Raw genomic sequence first — 21,428 nt, forward strand, 5'->3', positions numbered from 1 at the left:
TTTTCTTTTATAAGGAGCGTCCTGCCGCTGTTTTTCGAATACCGTTTTTACAATTTAATTTAGTTTAATACTTCCCGAGATATTCTATTTGTTTATAAGCCAAAAAATTCTTTATAATTTTAAAATATTCCTGGGGCCGCTTAGATAGTCCAATTTTAATTATGTAAAGTACATTAGATAGGTATAGTGACTTTTTATGAAAAAATCATAATTATTCTTATGCATCATAATTATTGTCGTTATTATAGCGACCGAAAATTTTTAATTAACAATTCAATTGTTGCTAAATTGTTCATTCAGTTTTAATCGGCTTGTGGAATTATAATCTATACAAAAAGGTTATTATCTATACATTATCTATACATTACCAAGTTATTTAATTATTGATTAAAAATTAGTTACCTAAAAGTTTAGTTGAAAATTAAAGATTTTCTTGGAAAAACCCGCTTTTTCCGGGGAAAGTTTTCGTCGAAGTAAATCGGAAAAAACACATCTCTATGCAGAATTTAATTGCGGTGAATTTTTATTTGAGTGTTTTTGGTGTAAAGTTAAAATCTTTGGAGTTATAGAGCAAAAATTGAAAAAAAACACGATTTTCGGCGCCATTTTGTTTATAAAAAATGTAGCACACTATCTGCGGACTTTGCATACCTATATTATTAATATATACAATCATAAGATTCGATTCCAGGAATAAAATTGCTGGTAAATAACTTTTCCCAAAAATGGCCTATTCTCCGATAATCAGCCCAGACTATATAGCAATTATTCCTGCTCCATCCCCATCAACACAGCATCTAAATATTAATGGTGCTCAAAGAAGGAGATTTCGTGTATGTTCAAATAAAACTACAAAAGCATGCGATAATGTGAAATTCCACTCAACCATAAATTCTTCAAAGATTATCACACAAACTATTTTAAGCCGTAAGTAATATAATTAATCTATGCCTGCTTCATTGTTTTAAAAATAAAGTAAAATAATATGTTATTGCATAAAAGTAATTATTTTTATTTTGTACCCCTATGTGCCCAAAGGGTCATTAACGACCCAGCATGTTTTTCGAAAATCAGTTTTTGAAAAATTTTTGTAGTAATTTTTCAATGCATTTTAGGGTATTTTATTACATTCTTTAGAAAATCATTGATACATTTGACAATGGGTTAAACTAGGACGAGTAATTCAAATTTACCACACCATGATGCTTGTTTGTAATTGGTCCAATCTCATGCAAGTTTACCTCACTGTTATGAAATTTTGAAACTATTCGCATTTCCTAGATTAATTAAGTTATATCGGCGATTTTTTGTGTTTTCTGCATTATTTCTTTAATTTTTAGTCTGATTTTATTTATAAAAAAGCAATTGTTTTTAGCGACGTATTAGAGGTATAATATAATAATTATGGATTACTGTAGAAGGCCGACATGATCAACAAATAATTACACTTTTATAAAAAAGAGCTTTTTTATAATAAAACCTTTTTATTATTTATAGGAGAGAATATAAAATAATTTGACGATATAAAATGCTTAAAATTCCAAAAATTACACTATAATAAAAAAATACTTTTTATAATAAGACGGCTTTGTTATACAGAGTGGGCCAAATAAAAGGAGCCACCCCGATATTTGGCAATATTTATTAGATTTTAGAAAATCAAAAAAAAAAGATCAATTTTTGATCTAAGGGGGACACATTTTTACGATACAAACATCTGTCATTTGTCAACTCCCTCCCTTCCACTTCCCCCACCCCTTATTTTTAAATAGGGAATAGGGGTCGTGTGCTAGCTCATTTGAAAGGTTATTCAATTCTCTATTCAGTCATATCAACATCGACTTAAAAATATATACAGGGTGTCCAAGAAAAATTATTTTGAATTAAATTAATTGACACAAAAAGAAGAATGTATGTAATTTATTTAACTCAGAACACATTCCACTGCTGACAGAAAGCAGAAAAAAATGTTTTTTGATAAATAGACACTGCTTTTTGCTTAATTTTAATCTTCAAGCTTCCACCCATCTGCCACTTGGTAGGTTGAATATTGAATTTAAGCAACAAACAGTGTTTATTTATCAAATAAACATTGTTTTCTGTTTTTCATCAGCAGTAGAATGTATTCTGAGTTAAATAAATTACATACATTCTTCTTTTTGTGTCAATTAATTTAATTTAAAATAATTTTTCTTGGACACCCTGTATAAATTTTTATGTCAATGTTGATATTACTGAATAGAGAATTAAATAACCTTTCAAATGAGCTAGCACACGCCCCCTATTCCCTATTTAAAAATAAGGGGTGGGGGAAGTGGAAGGGAGGGAGTTGACAAATGACAGATGTTTGTACCGTAAAAATGTGTCCCCCTTAGATCAAAAATTGACCTGTTTTTTTATTTTCTTAAAATCCAATAAATACTGACAAATATCGGGGTGGCTCCTTTTATTTGGCCCACTCTGTATACAGGACACAAGATGTTTCGAAAGAATAAAATATGAATTTTTAGTAGGTGTATTAACTGTTAAAATTATAATTCCAAAAATTACACTAGTATAAAAAAAGTACTTTTTATAATACCACGGTTGTTTAAAATGGTATATATAATAATTAATTTATAAAATATGAATTTTAAGTATATCAACTTTTAATTATTTATTAAAAAAATTAAAACAAGATACGCAACAGCCGTTTCGAACTAGGGAACTCTCGATCTGCAGTCTAATGCCACTGACCCTCCATCAATTTGTAGATATCGATTTATTAACGTACTTTAAAATATCATTGCATTTCGTCACATTTTTAAAATAGTTGGAAATAAAAAAAATAGATTTATCCATACAGGCTGATTGATTAGTGGAGAAAAGCTCCGTAGATCCGTTATAGCAATAGATAGCAATAAAATTTCATAACAAAAATTGTAACCAACTTTGATTACAGATTGATAATCAGTAATCGTAAATTGTCAGTTTTAGACAATTCAGTCATGGCTTGCCTAAAATTTGGATAGATTTAGACCCTTAAGGTTTAAGTAGGTTTAGGAGCCCGATTTTTAATGTTTTTTTGGGAATTTTCTTTAGGTAGAAAATTTTTTTTTGCAACTTTGGGATCATTTTGTAGATATTCTAAAGTATATGTCCAAATTTTTTAAAGTTATTATATTTCAAAATTAAGCAGTTGTAGGCCGCAACCCGTGGACGTTCGTCACACGAACATGTCGCTTTCGTGACATGTAGAGGTCGTAATTTCCGTGTAAAATCAAAAATCCAAAAATCTTTACGTTTATTACAAGTTTCTCTTCGATATGAACCTCAAATCGGCTAAAAAAATCAAAAATTTGAAAAATTACGCAAGTTTGAAAAAAAAACATCAATTTTTACCGTTTTTTTTTTTCAGTTATCTGCCCTTAAGAGGAAACAGTAGCGATCAACAGGTAGCCAAAACGCGTTCCAAGATTGCGGCTGCAATTTTGAATATGTTTTCGATATATTTGGCACACGTATTCGTAATATAATAAAGAATGGCGGTACAGAGCCCAATTTGAAAAATATATTAATATGTGGAAATTACTCTGTAATTAAATACAATATTAAAAAAACGAGCCTGTACCGCCATTAAGGAAAACAAAAAAATACACTTCCTTCAAATAAACTTTTTTATCCGATGCCTAGATTTTGTGTCATTTTGGAACTACTAAAATTTTTTATTTCATTAGTAGTTCCAAAATGACACAAAATCTAGGCATCGGATAAAAAAGTTTATTTGAAGAAAGTGTTCTTTGTTCTTCTTAATGGCGGTACAGGCTGGTTTTTTTAATATTGTATTTAATTGCAGAGTAATTTCCACATATTAATATATTTTTCAAATTGAGCTCTGTACCGCCATTCTTTATTATATTACGAATACGTGTGCCAAATATCTCGAAAAAATATTCAAAATTACAGCCACAATCTTGGAACGCGTTTTGGCTACCTGTTGATCGCTACTGTATCACCTTAAAAATGCACTTAAAACCCATTTTTTATTCCGATTGGAGGTTCATATCGAAGACAATTTAATAACGAACAATAATCACTTTGGTTTTTAAAAATTGGTTCATTATTTTTTCAGCTAGACGTCACGCAAGCCGAAAAAAAGTCGTTTCGAGAAAAACTCGTTTGAAAAAAATCTCATAGATTGCGCTCTACGCGAGCGCGCTCCGTATAATTCTCATAACTTGTGAAGGACTTCGAATTTTGCTTTGAAATTTTCAGAACACATTCTTGAATAGTAATACTATCGATTCATGCTCGTTCCAAAAATTTAAAATGTTGAAACCTCAAAACCTATTTCCCCCTTAAGTAACAATTTGCCTTAATTAATATCTCGAAAACTAATACATTTAGACATAGGGAATGTTATACAAAAATTAAAGTACGGTAATGGTACTTTTCGATAGTGATATAAAATACAGGGTGTTTCATTTAATATTACTGAGAAAATAATGTACTTGCGTTTTGACTCACCCTATATTCAATATAAAGAAAATTAGCAATATCGACTATTTATGATAATTTTGACAATAAATAAAAAAAATATGGCAATAATAAACCATTGCCGTTGTGCTTATTCTTATTTATACAGGGATTTAAACTTTTTACGATTTTCATATAAAATTGGTTATAACTTTGTAAATACCCTGTATAACATACTAAACCTTTATATTTTTGTAATGGAGAAGTTAAGGAGATTTTGAATATAAAATAAAATACAGGGTGAAGTAAAAGTCAGACTTACTCTCAATCTTTATTATAACTTCCGACGACCGGTTTCGCTCTTTAAAATTTGTAGAGCATCTTCAGGTCAAAGGTAACAAGTTACAAAATGCTACAAATAAAAACCAGAATTAGCACAGTGTCTGGTTGTAAAAGATGCTAAAGATCCATATGATCAAGCCAATGTTGAATAACATACATAAAAGTAGCGAAATAGCATACCAATGCACATGCAAGCATTCATGGGGGTGGTGGTACAAAACTTCCCTCAAACGCAACAACATGTGCAGAAGTATGCTATACATAATCATGCAATCATAACGTGTCGTACTTACATTCGGATACAAGGTGCCATCAACTCAGTTTTCATTATCATGATGTTTCTTTTAAAGTTATGTTAACGGGATATGGTGGAATAGACGGACGATGCAGCAAAGGTAAACAAATATATGGGACTTAGGAGTTCTTGAGGGTGATGAGATAGTTGGTGCAAGTTAATCAGCAAATCTATGTCTGTTATTATGTTTGTGTAAATCAAATTAGTGAATGACTTATTTACAATTTTACAATTTTAATGTGTGTTGATTTTAAAGATTTTATTTTTATTTTATTTTATTTTAATTTTATCTATATTTATATATATATTAAAGAATTCTATTTATTATTAATGTAAGATTGACATATGATGTAAGATATATAAATATAGATAAAATTAAAATAAAATAAAATAAAAATAAAATCTTTAAAATCAACACACATTAAAATTGTAAAATTGTAAATAAGTCATTCACTAATTTGATTTACACAAACATAATAACAGACATAGATTTGCTGGTTAACTTGCACCAACTATCTCATCACCCTCAAGAACTCCCATAGATTTGTTTACCTTTGCTGCATCGTCCGTCTATTCCACCATATCCCGTTAACATAACTTTAAAAGAAACATCATGATAATGAAAACTGAGTTGATGGCACCTTGTATCCGAATGTAAGTACGACACGTTATGATTGCATGATTATGTATAGCATACTTCTGCACATGTTGTTGCGTTTGAGGGAAGTTTTGTACCACCACCCCCATGAATGCTTGCATGTGCATTGGTATGCTATTTCGCTATTTTATGTATGTTATTCAACATTGGCTTGATCATATGGATCTTTAGCATCTTTTACAACCAGACACTGTGCTAATTCTGGTTTTTATTTGTAGCATTTTGTAACTTGTTACCTTTGACCTGAAGATGCACTACAAATTTTAAAGAGCGAAACCGGTCGTCGGAAGTTATAATAAAGATTGAGAGTAAGTCTGACTTTTACTTCATTTAAAATGAACTCTCACATGCAACCCATTCAAGATTTTTTAAAATACAGGGTGTTCTATTAAAAAAAAAAACATAACTTTGATCTGTCACTACGTTATCGAACACCCTGTAACATTCTAACTAATTTTGTAATGTGAAGTTCAAAGTTGGCTACAATTTTTGTTATTAACTTTTATCGCTATCCATTATTATAACGGATCTACGGAGCTTTACCCCACTAATCAATCACCCTGTATAATAGCAGCTAAATATTGCATTGTTAGCTAGTCCTAAGCTATTCTGAAAATTTCAGGTACCTAGGTAGCCTAGAACTATTTTTAAAATGAATTACAAAATTTTACAGAGACCGTGACAACAACCAAGCCAAGTATATAAAAACGTTTTAAAAAGAAGATGTGTTTGGTGATTTTTTTTTGGTTTGACATTATTGGGTGTGAATTTGTCTTTTGAGTTTACTCCTCCTGGTTTAAAAACAGGTTATAGTATATTTGAATTGTTTACCTTTTTTTCATGATTTTTCGATCTGTAATGTAGTTTTGCCATTACATTACTACTTAAGTGGGCTGTACAAAGTTTACAATATAAGGGTTGGAATTGTTTTTTTAATTCCTTTGGGAGTGTTGGATCGCTAGTATCGGGCGCAATTTCTCTAACTAAAACATAAAATATTATATAGTAGTTCTGGCATTAACCCATTCGCTGCCGATCACGTGCCAGCGCGTGATGTGGTTACTTCAGCCAGGTGCTGTTCACGCGCCATCGAGTGATACGGTTACTTCAGTTCCATCCTCTACAATCAGCAGCGAATGGGTTAAAATATAAAAAATATGTTTATTTTTAAATAATTTAATGTCAAAACTTGTATTTTGAAAACAGTTTCCAAGGTGCGTGTCGAAATCTCAATATATTATATCCCATATGGTCCCTTTTTCATTTATGGCAATTTAAATGAATGTAACAATGCTGCAAAATAATATTGTGCCAACTTTGGCAAATTATCTGTATAAAAAATTAATCAAATGCAATATGTATGCACCATTTAATATCCAGTTTCTGTTAACTACTAGAGACTCTTTATATTATAATCACAATAAAGATGCAATAGAAATAAACAAACCAAGACAGGTTGAATGTTTCGATGAGCACTCCCGAATGATAATTTAAAATATATACAATATACACTGTAAATCTCAAATCATAATTTCCAAAATTTATACATTGTAAATCATGATTCAGGACAGCTCCTCCTAACGTTTAACGTTTCTTGGTTTGATTATTTCTAGTGCATCTTTATTGTGATTTTGGTATAACAATATACGTATAATTTATAAATGTTTTGTCAGATACAGTGTCATTTTGCAGCATTTTTAAAGCTGTTTACAGGATATATACAATATACAGCATGATGTTACGATAAACAAGTTTTTCTCAAACAAAAAAAATACACTTGCGTTCATAAAAATCGGGTCACTCGATGATTTATTTAAGTTAGATGTCTCGAATTTTCTAAGCCTGTTGTCCGATTTGAATAATTTTTTTAATATGTTATAGCCTTATTATTTAACAATATCGCTATAATAATATTGTTGCTAGACAGGTAAATTGTCATTGTATACCGGGTTTAACACTCATAATGTGTTTATTCCTCGAAGCTTGGAACACCCTGTGGAATGTTTTAGCATAGATAAAATATTGAAATTAAAACTCGATTGTAGCCTTAGGCGTTCTTAACATTTTCTTTTTTGCTTTATTGGTTTATGTTGGATAATAAAAAAGTTAGGCACGTTAACAACTAACCATGTTCTTCATCAATACAGGGTGTTTCTAAATAAGCGCGACAAACTTTAAGGGGTAATTCTGCATGAAAAATAATGACCGTTTGCTTTATAAACATATGGCCGCAAATTATTCGGTTTCGAGATACGGGATGTTGAATTTTTTCTCCCAAACTGACGATTTATTTATTGCTCTAAAACCGCTTGCGATATGCAAATGAAATTTGGTAGGTGTTAAAAGGTAGTTATGGTGCATTTTTTGACATACAATTAAGAATTTCATATTCATCATTGGCGTGGATACGGGATGTATCTTAAATGTTTATACCCGTATGCACGCCAATGGTGAATATATAATTATTAATTGTATGTCAAAAATGCACAATAACTGCCTCTTAAAACCTACCAAATTTTATTTACATATCTCTACTTGTTTAAGAGCAATAAATAAATCATCAGTTTGTAAGAAAAACTTCAACATCCCGTATCTCGGAAACGAAGTATTTGCAGACATATGTTTATAAAGCAAACTGTCATTATTTTTTCATGCAGAATTACCCCATAAAGTTTGTCGCACTTATCTAGAAACACCCTGTATTGATGAAGAACATGGCTAGTTATTAACGTGCCTAAATTTTTTAATGTCCAACATAAACAAATAAATCAAAAAAGAAAATGTTAAGAAAGACTAAGGCTACAATCGAGTTTTAATTCCAATATTTTATCTATACTAAAACATTCCACAGGGTGTTCCGAACTTTGAGGAATAAACACTTTATGATTGTTACACCCGGTATACAATGACAATTTACCTGTCTAGCAACAATATTATTATAGTGATATTGTTAAAGAATAAGGCTATAACATACTAAAAAAAATACTCAAATCCTTTTCTTTCTTGTACATGAATATACTATATATTGCTCAATAAAGAGGGCTTACTTTCTGTTCTTTAAAATGGTGTATCATCTATATTTAAATAATGGAAACCGAGTGATTCTTTGACACCCTTTGCAGAATATTGAACAACTAATTCCTATCTTCCCACAACCGCAGTTTTTTGTACATCATTTGGTACATTTACATGATATTTTTTCAAGCAAAGCTTGTGGTGCAGGAGCTTTGACAGAAAATATTGGAATTAATCCATATTTTGAAGTTTGCCCGGCCGAGTCAAGTGGATCGAAAGTATTACCTATAAAAAATAAGATTCAATGATAACACACAATCACATAAAAAAGTTATAATGAGAAATTTAAAAAATAATCCTAAAATCAAAAATCGTTGCAAGTACTTATTACATTTTGAAAAAGCATACTTTATTCAAAAATAATCCTAGAATTTTTTATAATACACCAATTTAAAGTAAACAGAATAAGCTTTCTTTTTTATTATATAATAAATACCTAAATGTAGAAAAAAAAGTTATAATAGGAAATTAAAAAAAAAAGTAAAAAATATAAAAACCCGTTAACAAGTAAAAAATCTTGAAAAAGATAACCTCTTTAAAAGAAGTCGTACAACATTATACAGTAGAACATTTTAAAGGTAATTGATTTCTATTCCTCTTACATGTATCATTGCATATGCCTAAAGTTACGTAGAAAAAAGTTACAGAACAATATTTGCGAAATAACAAGGAAAATTGCCCAAAATTGCTGTGAGTGGCGAACTTTGAAAAATCATATTTCGAAAATTGTAAATCCTAATGATCTCTACCAAAAAACATTTTAAAGAGAAAATGTGTAGGTTTTTTTTCTGTGAAGCAATGTCTATACCTATATCCCCGTGGACAAGAGTTATGGGACAAAAAACAAAATTTCTTTATTTTGGGTTTCTTTGTGCTTTTTCTTTTGAACATATTTTTGTAAAAAATAGTATCATTGACTTTAAAAAGTTATATATAGATAGGAAATTTAACCAAGAACAATTTTTATGTAGATACGTTTGTACCAAAAGTGCATAGAACTCACCCTAATGTAACCTGTTCACCCATTTCTCAAAAACGCACCCCTTTAAATGGTAGCACTCCGCGGTTTTTCCATATATAGAGATTCATTGACCATACGAAATAATAAAACCCCGTTAACGTTGTAGTTCCTTTCTATAGTACATAATCAATAGCCTATGAATAGAGAATGGGATAGCCTTTCAAATGAGCTAACACACGACCTATAGTCTCATGTAAAAAATCATCGATTGGCGTCACTAGTATGATAGATATGCCAAAAAAATTACAATTTAAAAATAAAAATCGACCTGTTTTGGGATTTTTCTTAAAGTCGCCAGCTTGCGACATTACGAATGTATTCCTTTCATTTGCACCATACTGTATGTGTGAAATTTTTTTTTATGTTGAACCCATCACCATCCCATGATAAAAGTTTTATATGTTATTAACAACAGTACTATGTATTTGTAGGAATATTATGAAAATTTTAAATTATGTATCTACTTTTTGGAAAAAAATTGAATGAAAATATGTTTTTTTTTGTTTGAGAAAAACTTGTTTATCGTAGCATCATGCTGTATATATAACTGTAAAAATCTTTAAAAATGCTGCAAAATGACACCTCTCCCAGCATTCTAGCTCAATCAGGTCAGCTTCTAAAACCATTCCAATAAAGTATTGTCGCGGTGTTTTGGACCTTCTTGGAAAACTTTACATAACCATATTTCGGAAACGGCTTGAGATAAAAATAAAATTTTGTATTTTTTTTCAACTAATCATCCACTAGCAGTACTCTAAATTTTAAGAAAATCTAAACAGGTCAGGAAAAAAATTAATTCAAAGTGTGTAAATTTGACCTGAAATAGCTCACTTGTATAAAACTAGTATTTAGAAGACTGCAGACTCAATATCAATTTATTTTTTATTCATTTTCAAATTTTTGCTAATAATGCGGCAGATTCGTGCAAATATTATAAGAATTGCACATTTAATGATACAGGCATATAATTTGGTCCGCATATACTGCACATATAAAGGTTCAAATTTAGATTGAGGCCATCTCAGATTTTGCCTTTTACAAAAATGGCGGTCATTCAAAATGGGCGACTATACATATGTGACTAATAGCACGATATCTTTTGAATGAAAAGCCCGATTTCAACCAAACTTGGTACGTAGGTTCTTTTTGTGATTTACAAGATCGATGCCGTAAACTGGAAGAATCGGTTTACGAGAAGTTGTGTTTTTCCTGATTTTTTATGTAAAACTATTTTATATTATGTAAATAATTTATTTTCAATTTTTTCACCCTGTATATAATAATTTTTCAAAATGGTAATACCATCATCGAAAAGAGCGTAAGAATAAGTTTTAGGAAATATTTTGAACTTTTTAGTTATGTTATTTACCATTTAATAAATTCATAACGTATCTTCACATGTACCTACGTGTGGCAGATTCTTGCAAATATTATAAGAATAATTGTGATTTAATGGTAGAAGCATATAATTTGGACCACATATGCTACCCATACAAAAGTTTAAATTAAGATATGAGGCCATCTCAGATTTTGCCTTTTACAAAAATGGCGAGCATTCAAAATGGCGGCTATACATATGTGACTAATAGCACGATAACTTTTGAACGAACAGTCCGATTTCAGTCAAATTTGGCAACAAGGTTATTTTTTGATGAATAAGATCAAGGTCTTGAACCGGCAGAATCGGTTTATCAGAAGTTGTGTATTAACTGTTTTTTATGTAAAAATATTTTGTTTTTTTTTCACTTCTTTCACCCTGTATTTATTAATTTTTTTAAAAAGGTGATACCTCCATTGAAAAGAGTGTAAAAATATTTTTAGGAAAGATTTTGAATTTTTTAGTTATGTTAATTACGATTTAATAAATGCATAATGTATCTTCACATGTACCTATGTGCGGCAGATTCATTTTGAATACCTGCCATTTTTGTAAGACAAAATCTGAAATGGCCTCATATCTAAATTTGAATCTTTGTATGTGTAGTGTGTGTGGTCCAAATTATATGCTTTTACCATTAAATGCACAATAATTCTTATATTATTTGCACGAATCTGCGCACATAGGTTCATAGGTACATGTGAAGATACGTTATGCATTTATTAATTGGTAATTAACATAACTAAAGAGTTCAAAATATTTCCTAAAAAATAACTCTTTTTACGCTCTTTTCAACGCCGGTATTAACTTTTTGAAAAATTAATATATACAGGGTGAAAGAATCAGTAAAAAAACAACATGTTTTCAAAGAAAAATCAGGAAAACGCAACTTCTGGTAAATCGATTCTTCCGATTCAAGACCTTGCTCTTACACATAAAAAACCTATATACCAAATTTGGTTGAAATAGGACTTTTCGTTCAAAAGTTATCGTGCTATTAGTCACATATAGTCGCCATTTTGAATGCCCGCCATTTTTGTAAAAGGTAAAATTTGAGATGGCCTTATATCTAAATTTAAACCTTGATGTGTGAAGAATATATGGTCCAAATTATATGCTTCTACCATTAAATGCACAATAGTTCTTATATTATTTACACGAATCTGCCACACATAAGTACATGTGAAGATACGTTATGCATTTATTAAATGGTAATTAACATAACTAAAAAGTTCAAAATATTTCCTAAAACATATTCTTACGCTCTTTTCGATGGTGGTACAATTACCAATTTGAAAAATTAATATATACAGGGTGAAAAAAAACACATATTTTTACATAAACAACCAGTAAAAACACAATTTTTTGTAAACTGATTCTTCTGGTTCACCACATTCATCTTGTAAATCAAAAAAAGAACCTATATACCAAATTTAGTTGAAATCGGACTTTTCGTTCAAAAGTTATGATACTATTAAACACATATGTATAGGCGTCATTTTGAATGCCCGCCATTTTTGCAAAAGCAAAATCTGAGATGGCCTCATATCTAAATTTTAACCTTTATATGTGCAATGTATGTGGACCAAATTATATGCTTGTATCATTAAATGTGTAATTGTTTCACATATCGGCCGCACTATAATATATTATATATTATTAAAAATGATTACTTACATATATCTTTCTGATAATTTTTGGGTGCTTCCTTAATACTAGATAAGGTTTCACAAATATTTTGAGTTATAGGTCCTACACCACTAGGAGTGAGATTATATAGTTTATTATAATCTGAAGGATACGCAGTCGAATTCTGCCATTCCCCTTGTTCGTATTTATTGTTATATTCATAATATTGGTTATCAGCTATTGAGTTTCCAGCATTATATACAAATTGTGAATTACTTGCAGTGCTGCTATCAGTATCTTCTTTTTTCTTTTTGGGTATCTTGAATTTTGTATCGATGCTAGTGTCTAAAACAAATTAATTGTTAATAAGCAAATTTCATTAAACAGTGGGCCCATAAGCGTATAACTTAAAATCCAAAGGCAGATACGCATATGAACATGAACCTGAATATGACAACTAGAGGATGCGCATAAGAATAAATATGTGTTTAGATGTATGACTTTGGTTTGAACCAATTGGCCAGCTCAAATGTTTTTTTATTATCTTTTTCATAGACACAATTTCCTAATTTTAACTGATATACATTATATTTTAATAATTACATATATTACATACTTTACATTAAAAATGCATACTAATATTAAACACTATTACTAAATACTTATACTAAACCGCTAATTGATATTAAAATATATTTTTTTCAGCACTAAGACCTAAACCCGATTCAACCTCTCGGAGGTTTAGGCCTTCTTTGTGATTTTTTTTCTTTTTTTTGTGTTTTTTTTTTTGTTTTTTTAATATTTTTTTCTTTTTTTTATTTTTATTCTGTTTTCATTGTTTTTTTTATATATTTTTTTATATTTTTCTTAAGTATCAATTTTCATATTTTTTAAGTGGTTATAAACAATTTTATACAAATTTATATTTCGTGTACATAAAATGGAATTTAAATTGGTGGGGAGAGTTAACTCCTACCGCTTCTAGATTCTCTAATGTACCCAACTCCCCGCAAGTGCAGTTTTGAGAAGTGGCCAACCCGAGTTTATTTTTGTGGACAGGATATAAACCATGTTTGTTCCTTGCTCTATTTAAGGTTTTAATGAAGTGCCGATTTGTAATATCATTAAACCACGGTTTTCTATAAATTTTTGGTTGGATATCATGAAATCTTATACCTTTAAGAGAGATATCATATTCCAGTTGCCATTGCTCCATTTGTTTTTTCTTAAACCATTGTCGTAGATCAGTGACTGGCATTAATGGTTCTTCTATCGTTTCCCCTGTTGTAGTAGCATCCTTGGCAAGTCTATCCACTATTTCATTTCCGTTAATTCCATAATGAGCCTTAATCCAAACCAAAGAAATTTGTTTACCTGTATTCGTAAGTAACTGGATTGTTTCTAAAAATTTTATAATTACTATTGATGAACTGCTTGATAATTTAGTTTGTACTATTGTGTCTACCGAACTTTTGCTATCTGTTAATATAATAAACTTATTCTTGTGATGGATATTAATATACCTCAAAGCTTGAAGAATTGCGATTAGCTCAGCAGTATAACTAGACATTTGATTTGAAATTTTATATTTTTTGGATAGATTTTCATTTGAATGGTAAAAGGCGCATCCAGTAGACTCGGCGAATTTGGATCCATCTGTATAAATACAATCTGACTCCGGCCATCTTTTTAGAATTGTTTGCTCAACAAACGTATTTATGTTAAATTGATTAACATGTGGTTCAATATTAAGATAATAATAAGGAATTTGTAGTTCTAACAGGTTATAATCACAATTATAAAAGGGAAGGATGTCATTTCTGTAAAGCTCGCTATTAAATTGGATTAGTAGCTGATAACTGGTTATTACTTTGGGATGAATTTTACGTCGCCAGAAGGGACTATCTATTTTTGAATTGAGGTTTTGTATTTTCTCAGATCTTTTCTGTGCTAGGAGTTTTGATATAAAAACATAACACAACAATTGCCGTCTAAGATGCAAAGGATAAATGCAAAGAATAAATATGTGTAAGTTTAAACGAGGCCTACAAATTTATTCTTCTTCGTGATCCGAGATCGAGATAAAACTGCAGTAAGATTGAAATGTAATTTTGACATTTATTTATTTTAATACACAGAGGGAGTCTGTAATTTGGAATAAATTTAATAGTTCAAATACTAATTGTTTTTTTTTAAATCCTCAGATCTGTCAATTAGTATTTCAAATCGAACTTTTTTACATACAATATTAATGTACACTGGGTGTCCCAATTTAGAGATATGACGTCATCGTTGATTTTCTTAAATATTAACACTGTCATTTTGATAGCGATTTTGATAGGGTGTGAAAAATTATACATAACTGCAAATTATCAAATTTCTATTCCCTGCGATTTACAAGATAATAAAAAATAAAGTTATGAAAAACAAGAGTCTGTAATTTGGAATAAATTCAATAGTTCAAATATTTTTTTTGAAAATCGCTCAGAACTGTCGATTAGTATTTCAAATCGAAATTTTTTACATACAGGATGCATACATAATGTATACAGGATGTCCCAATTTAGAGATATGACGTCATCGTTGATTTTCTTAAATGTGTCATTTTGATAGCCATTTTTAAAGGGTGAGTAAAGTTACAAAAGCTACATAACTGTAAAATATCAAATTTTTATTCCCTACCATTTACAAGATAATAAATAATAACAAAGTTGTGAGAAACAAAAAAACAAATAATTTAATTTAATTATTTCAAATGAGCAAATGCTCATAATGTTCAAAACTAATTTCGATCGCGTTTAGGATATTGTCAAGTAGTCACTGGGCAACATTATGAACATTTGCTTAATTGAAATAATTAAATTCTATTATTTGATTACTTGTTTTTCATAACTTTGTTATTTTTTATTATCTTATAAATGGTAGGGAATAAATTTGATATTTTGCAGTTATGTATATCTTTACACACCTTATCAAAATAACAGTGTTGCCTTTTAAGAAAATCAACGATGACGTCATATCTCTAAATTGGGACACCCTGTATACATTATTGTACGTAAAAAATTTCGATTTGAAGTACTAATCGACAGGTTTTAGCATTTTTCGAACAAACAATTAGTATTTGAACTGTTGAATTTATTGCAAATTGCACTCTTGTTTTTCATAACTTTATTATTTTTTATTATCTTGTAAATGGTAGGGAATAAAAATTTGATATTTTGCAATTATGTATAACTTTACATACCCTATTAAAATAGCTAAGAATATCAACGATGACGCCATATCTCTAAATTGGGACACTTGGTATACACTATTATTGTACGTAAAAAATGTCGTTTTGAAATACTAATCGACAGGTTTGAGCATTTTTCAAAAAAACAATTAGTATTTGAACTATTGAATTTATTCCAATTTACAGACTCACTCTGTATGTTACAGTAAGAGTAGATAATTGGTAATTGTATGCAATTACCGGTAATTGTATACAGTTACAAAGGACCAGCGGTAAAAGTAAGTAAAATAAAGAAATAAAAACAATAAATTCCAACAGCTATTCAAGCAGTGTGATTTTTATTGAACTGAATTAAAAACAACAGACATTTTGTTTAACTTGAATTGAGCTTGATTAACAAGCACATTGCTGAGATCCTTGTGCACCCCAGAAAGACGTTTTACTAACATACTAGCGCAATGAAATGTTTAGTTTTGGAACCATATCTAAAGAAATGAACGAGTCTTTGCAGATGGTAAATTGATTTCTGCTATACAACTGTGGCAAACGCCCTTCTTGAGTACCCAATTCGTATAATTCATTTTAAACAATCACAAAAGTAGCCAAACGTTTTTGATGTTTTAAGAATTTTCTTCGCTTGCTTTTCAAGACATTCCTTTGCACGTGTCCGTTTAATTGCAACAGAATCTCACTTATCTGAAATTTGATTAGAAAATAGTTCTTCTAGGATCATATTAGATTCATTCACTGATGGTTGCTCAGGTTTTTCTGGTTATTGTTCTATTAGAAGCTCATCTGGTTCATCCACTTCTGCTTCTTCACGTTCTTCAGAATCAGGACCTCACTGGGTTTCTTCTACTTCCAAATCTTCTTCAGTTGAATTATTTTTTAAAGCATCTTTTGGCATTGATAAAGTTTTGAAGCCAATTTAGGCACGAACCCCAAACATAGTTTCATACGGACTGCACTTGATGCCAGAAGGGTCAGCTCGGTTCTTGGCGAATTGTACAGATCGAAGACTTTCTGATAACTTGTTTGTTTAATTGCTTTCCAACTAGGAACTTAGTATATTTTCAATGTCTTTATTCGCAACAGATCCTTATGACTGACTGTGGTTTGGCTCACCGTGCACTATCTTCAAACCTTTTCACATGGAACACAGTTCTTCTATAATTATGTTGAAGAATTCTCGTCCATTCTCGCTTTGAAGAATGCTAGAAGCTCCAAAAGCACAAAATATGTCAAGAAGAACTAATGCAACTTCTTCTGCATGTTTAGTTTTCAACGGCCGTAATTGTACAAATTTTGTTAAGCGAAAGGCCACACGGGCAATAATTTACGGCGCCGTAAGAGCAGTAAACACGAGGCATTGGTTGACTAACTCCCTATTTGATCTACAATTGGTTATAGTAGGGGAGGAAAGTATGCTAAATGTGCAGTCACTCGAGCGCTTTGGGAACCTATTGGGTATGAAGAGTAGGTTCTAAAACCAAAAAAAGTTAAGTAAAGTTTTCCATTTTAGTGGGGACTTTCCATTTTTAATTTAATTTTCCAACCATCGTTTTTTCCGATTATAGCGTCATTTATCCATAATTCGAAAAAATGTTTCAAATAAAAGTTACTTATTTTTACGTAAGGAATCCGAATCTGCAATAAAAAATGGGGGCTCCTATTTAAACTTTTAAAGTAACCCCCCACCCCACCTCCGTGGAAAGTCGTGTTTGGTGCCATTCGATAGATTTTTCAAATATATTAAATAAGTGCATTTTTCAGTTTTTCGATCTGATGTTCATTTCGTGAAATATCGCAGGAATCGTATTTAAAATTTTAAATTTACCCCCCACCCCTCTCCGTGGGGAGTCGTCTTTGTTATCATTCGATAGATTTTTGACAAATATTGAGCACGTATGTTTTAGTTTTTAGATATATCGTTCATTTCGCGAAATATTCGCTTTTTTCTTGTGAAACTTTGTGACTCACCCATTTCTTTACGCCCTGCATAAATTGTCAGATTTTTTAAATATACACTGTTTTGCATGTAATTAACTTACTTTATCTTAATCTGACATTTACCGTCGACTCTGGTAATTGTATACAATTACCGGTAATTGTGTACAATTACCAGATTATCTACTTTTACCGCAACATGTATACAAAATAACAATATTTTAGGAACAACAATAATCATACATACTTATAGTAGACAGGCAATTTCACAAACTAGAGTTCTAGTTATCAAAACAATTGACAATAATTTGTTTTTCAGTTAAATTTTGCAGTTAAAATATTAGGCTTGTTATCTGTGTATTAATGTTTGTACATCAAAGAACTTCTTTCAGTTCACCATCCAAAGATACCATTTTATTTGTAGTAACTCCATCTTTAAATGAACATTCCAAATACTCTGTGTTTGTTCTACTAAGCTTTAAACCTTTCTCCTCCAGAGCTCGTGTCCACTGTTCCAGTTTTTGTTCTAAGTCTCTTTCACTATTTCCTACTAACATGACATCATCAGCATACATTAAGCACCATGGAATGTTACCCTGTAGTTTTGCTGTTATCTGGTCCAAAACTAATGAGAATAAATACGGACTAAGCACCGATGGTACAATCCTACATACATATCCCTCACAATCTTTACATATGCACCAGGGACTCCTTTCTTATTGAGTGCCCACCACAGAATCTCTCGAGGAACTTTATCATATGCTTTCTCAAGATCAATGAATACCATATGAGCGTTTGTTTCTTTACTCCTGTATTTTTCCATCAACTGCCTTATAATGAAAATTGCGTCTGTTGTTGATCTGCCCTGCATAAAGCCAAATTGATTCTCGGATATGTCAGTCTCTTCACGTATCCGTTTATCAATTACTCTTTCCCATATTTTCATGGTGTGGCTAAGCAGTTTTATAGCCCTGTAGTTTGTACATTGCTGCATATCTCCCTTGTTTTTGTATACAGGTACTAGTATACTGCTTCTCCATTCGTCTGGCATTTGTCCAACTTCCATAATTGTATTAAATAAACCTGCTAGCCACCTTCTTCCTGTCTCTCCCAATGCTTTCCATACTTCCCCAGGAATATCATCTGGTCCTACCGCTTTTCCTTTCTTTATTTATATAATTTTCCCTTCTCTTTTATTTTTCCTTGAACTTCGTTTGACCACCACCAAGTCTATTTATCCTCAAACTTTTTTCCTGACGTTTTCCCCAGTATTTCAATAGCAGTCTCTCTAATACTTCTTCTTCTTCTACGGACCGTAAGGACTGGAAAGAATGGAGGAAAATTGTAGACAGGGCCAAGTCACACACGCTGATATAATAATAAAAAACAACAGCGGACTGACTTCTGCAATAAATGAATCAGAGAGCCCAAAAGGGCGGCAAACACTCCGCGAGGAGTGAATAAGCCATGATGATGATGATCTTTTGACGATTTCTTGAGTGGAAATCAAAACGTTACCTATTTTAGGTAAAATATATAATTGAATCGCTATATCGATGGCGGAAAATCAGGAACTCGTAAGTGGCATGATGATGATTTTACAAGAGACCATAAAACCCGAATCATTTTTCATTTAGGGTGTATCTTATTATGTTTAGTAGTACCGTTTTCTGCAATTTAAAGCCTTCTGGAAATTTTCCCAGCTTTCACAGCTGGTTAATAGGTACCGCTACACTTATTCTAAAGCGAAAACGGAAGTAATTCATTTTATGCAAATTTGTCAGTCACGAGGTCCTGCCTTTCCGCCATCGACATGCAGAAACAATACATGTCCAAAAAAAATTTTTAATCGCTTTCTCAGCAGAAACCACACATGTCCAGGACTTGGAGATTTTTAACTAGATAAATATCTCACTAGGTGTAACTATAGTTAAATATGGTTACTTGGTCATGGACAGGTGTCCCGAATAAAGTATGTGCCTCCTATCGGCAGGATACAGGGAACAATACATTGGCTTATAGGGCAGTCCTTACAGTAGGGATCCTGGCCTATACAGAAAAATGCAGGTGGATGTGGGGTAATACTGCACTTTGACTGCATTGGTGGTGTATTGGCTAAACGTGCAGGGCAGGGTATGGTGCTGATAGAAAAGGCATTCAGGCATCAAATATCCAAACAAAATCTTTTCAGGCCATAATAATGAAAAGACCTTCTCCAATGATATTAAACTTATACTGAAATGATGGCATCTCCTGAGGTAAAATGTGCCGGAAGTAAAATGAGCCTCCGTTCAGATTTCCGGGTGAGGACTATCTCAGGGGGAACACCATTGCAGGTTAGAAAAATCAGGATAGCGTCGTGGAATCTTGGTAGTCTTACAGGTAAGAGCCTGGAGTTAGTGGATGCGCTCAAACGAAGGAGAGTTCAAATTGCTTGCATTCAAGAAACTAGGTGGAAAGGACAAAGGGCAAAAGAACTAGGTGAAGGATACAAATTGTGGTATGCAGGGAGTAGTAACACTAGAAATGGAGTTGGTATAATTGCTGATAGTGAAATGAAAGATAACGTAGTGGAAGTTGTAAGAACGAGTGATAGAATGTCAGTGAAATTTGTAATTGATAAAGAGGTATTGAATGTTGTGTGTGTGTGTATGCTCCTCAAATAGGTCTGGGTAAGAATGAAAGAAGAGCTTTCTATGACCAATTAGGAGACGTCCTGAGTGATATTCCGTCAGAGGAGAAAGTTATAATAGGAGGTGATTTCAATGCACATGTGGGTCAAGCCAAGGCAGAATACGAAGCAATACATGGGGGATTAGGCTTTGGAACTAAAAATGAAGCTGGAGATGATATGCTTGAATTAGCAACAGCTCTAGATATGGCGATTGTTAATACATTCTTTAAAAAGAGAGGAACTCAACTTATTACGTACAAAAGTGGACAACATCAATCCCAAATAGACTATTTCATGATAAGGAAAGAAGACATACGTGAATGCAAGGACTGCAAGGTAATAGTTAGTGAGACAGTAAGCCAACAACATAAGCTGCTTGTTCTGGACATCGAAGTAAAAAGTGAAACTAAACCAAAATATCGAAGAGGACCACAAAAAATCAAGTGGTGGATGCTAAAAGATGAGAAAGAAGGTCTATTCAAGGAAAGAATAGTAGAGAAAATATGTTGGAACATGAAAGGAAGTCCTACTACAATTTGGAGAAAAATGGCCAGTAGTATTAGAGAGATGGGGAGATGAGCTGGCCCCAACATTGTTTAACCTGGCACTGGAGTATGCAGTTAGACAAATGCAAACTGGAAGAGGAAATCTACTGACCAACCGAACGGTTCAACTGGCCGCTTATGCTGATGATATTAATATTATGAGTAGAACATCAACAG

General features: G+C 31.5%; 1 protein-coding gene across 1 annotated transcript in view; it reads right to left on the reverse strand.

The window, feature by feature from the left end:
• Positions 1-21,428, reverse strand: part of LOC114339215 (zinc finger protein 346) — a 71,922-nt gene that overhangs the window by 47,242 nt on the left and 3,252 nt on the right. The window contains exons 3-4 of the mRNA XM_028289836.2: positions 12,902-13,198; positions 6,582-6,733 (exon numbers count right to left, since the gene is read on the reverse strand). Of these exons, the coding sequence (XP_028145637.1) occupies positions 6,582-6,733; positions 12,902-13,198 (449 nt within the window). The remainder of the gene's footprint in view (positions 1-6,581; positions 6,734-12,901; positions 13,199-21,428) is intronic.

This window comes from Diabrotica virgifera, chromosome 7 (genome assembly GCF_917563875.1).
Source record: "Diabrotica virgifera virgifera chromosome 7, PGI_DIABVI_V3a".
NCBI lineage: Eukaryota > Metazoa > Arthropoda > Insecta > Coleoptera > Chrysomelidae > Diabrotica > Diabrotica virgifera.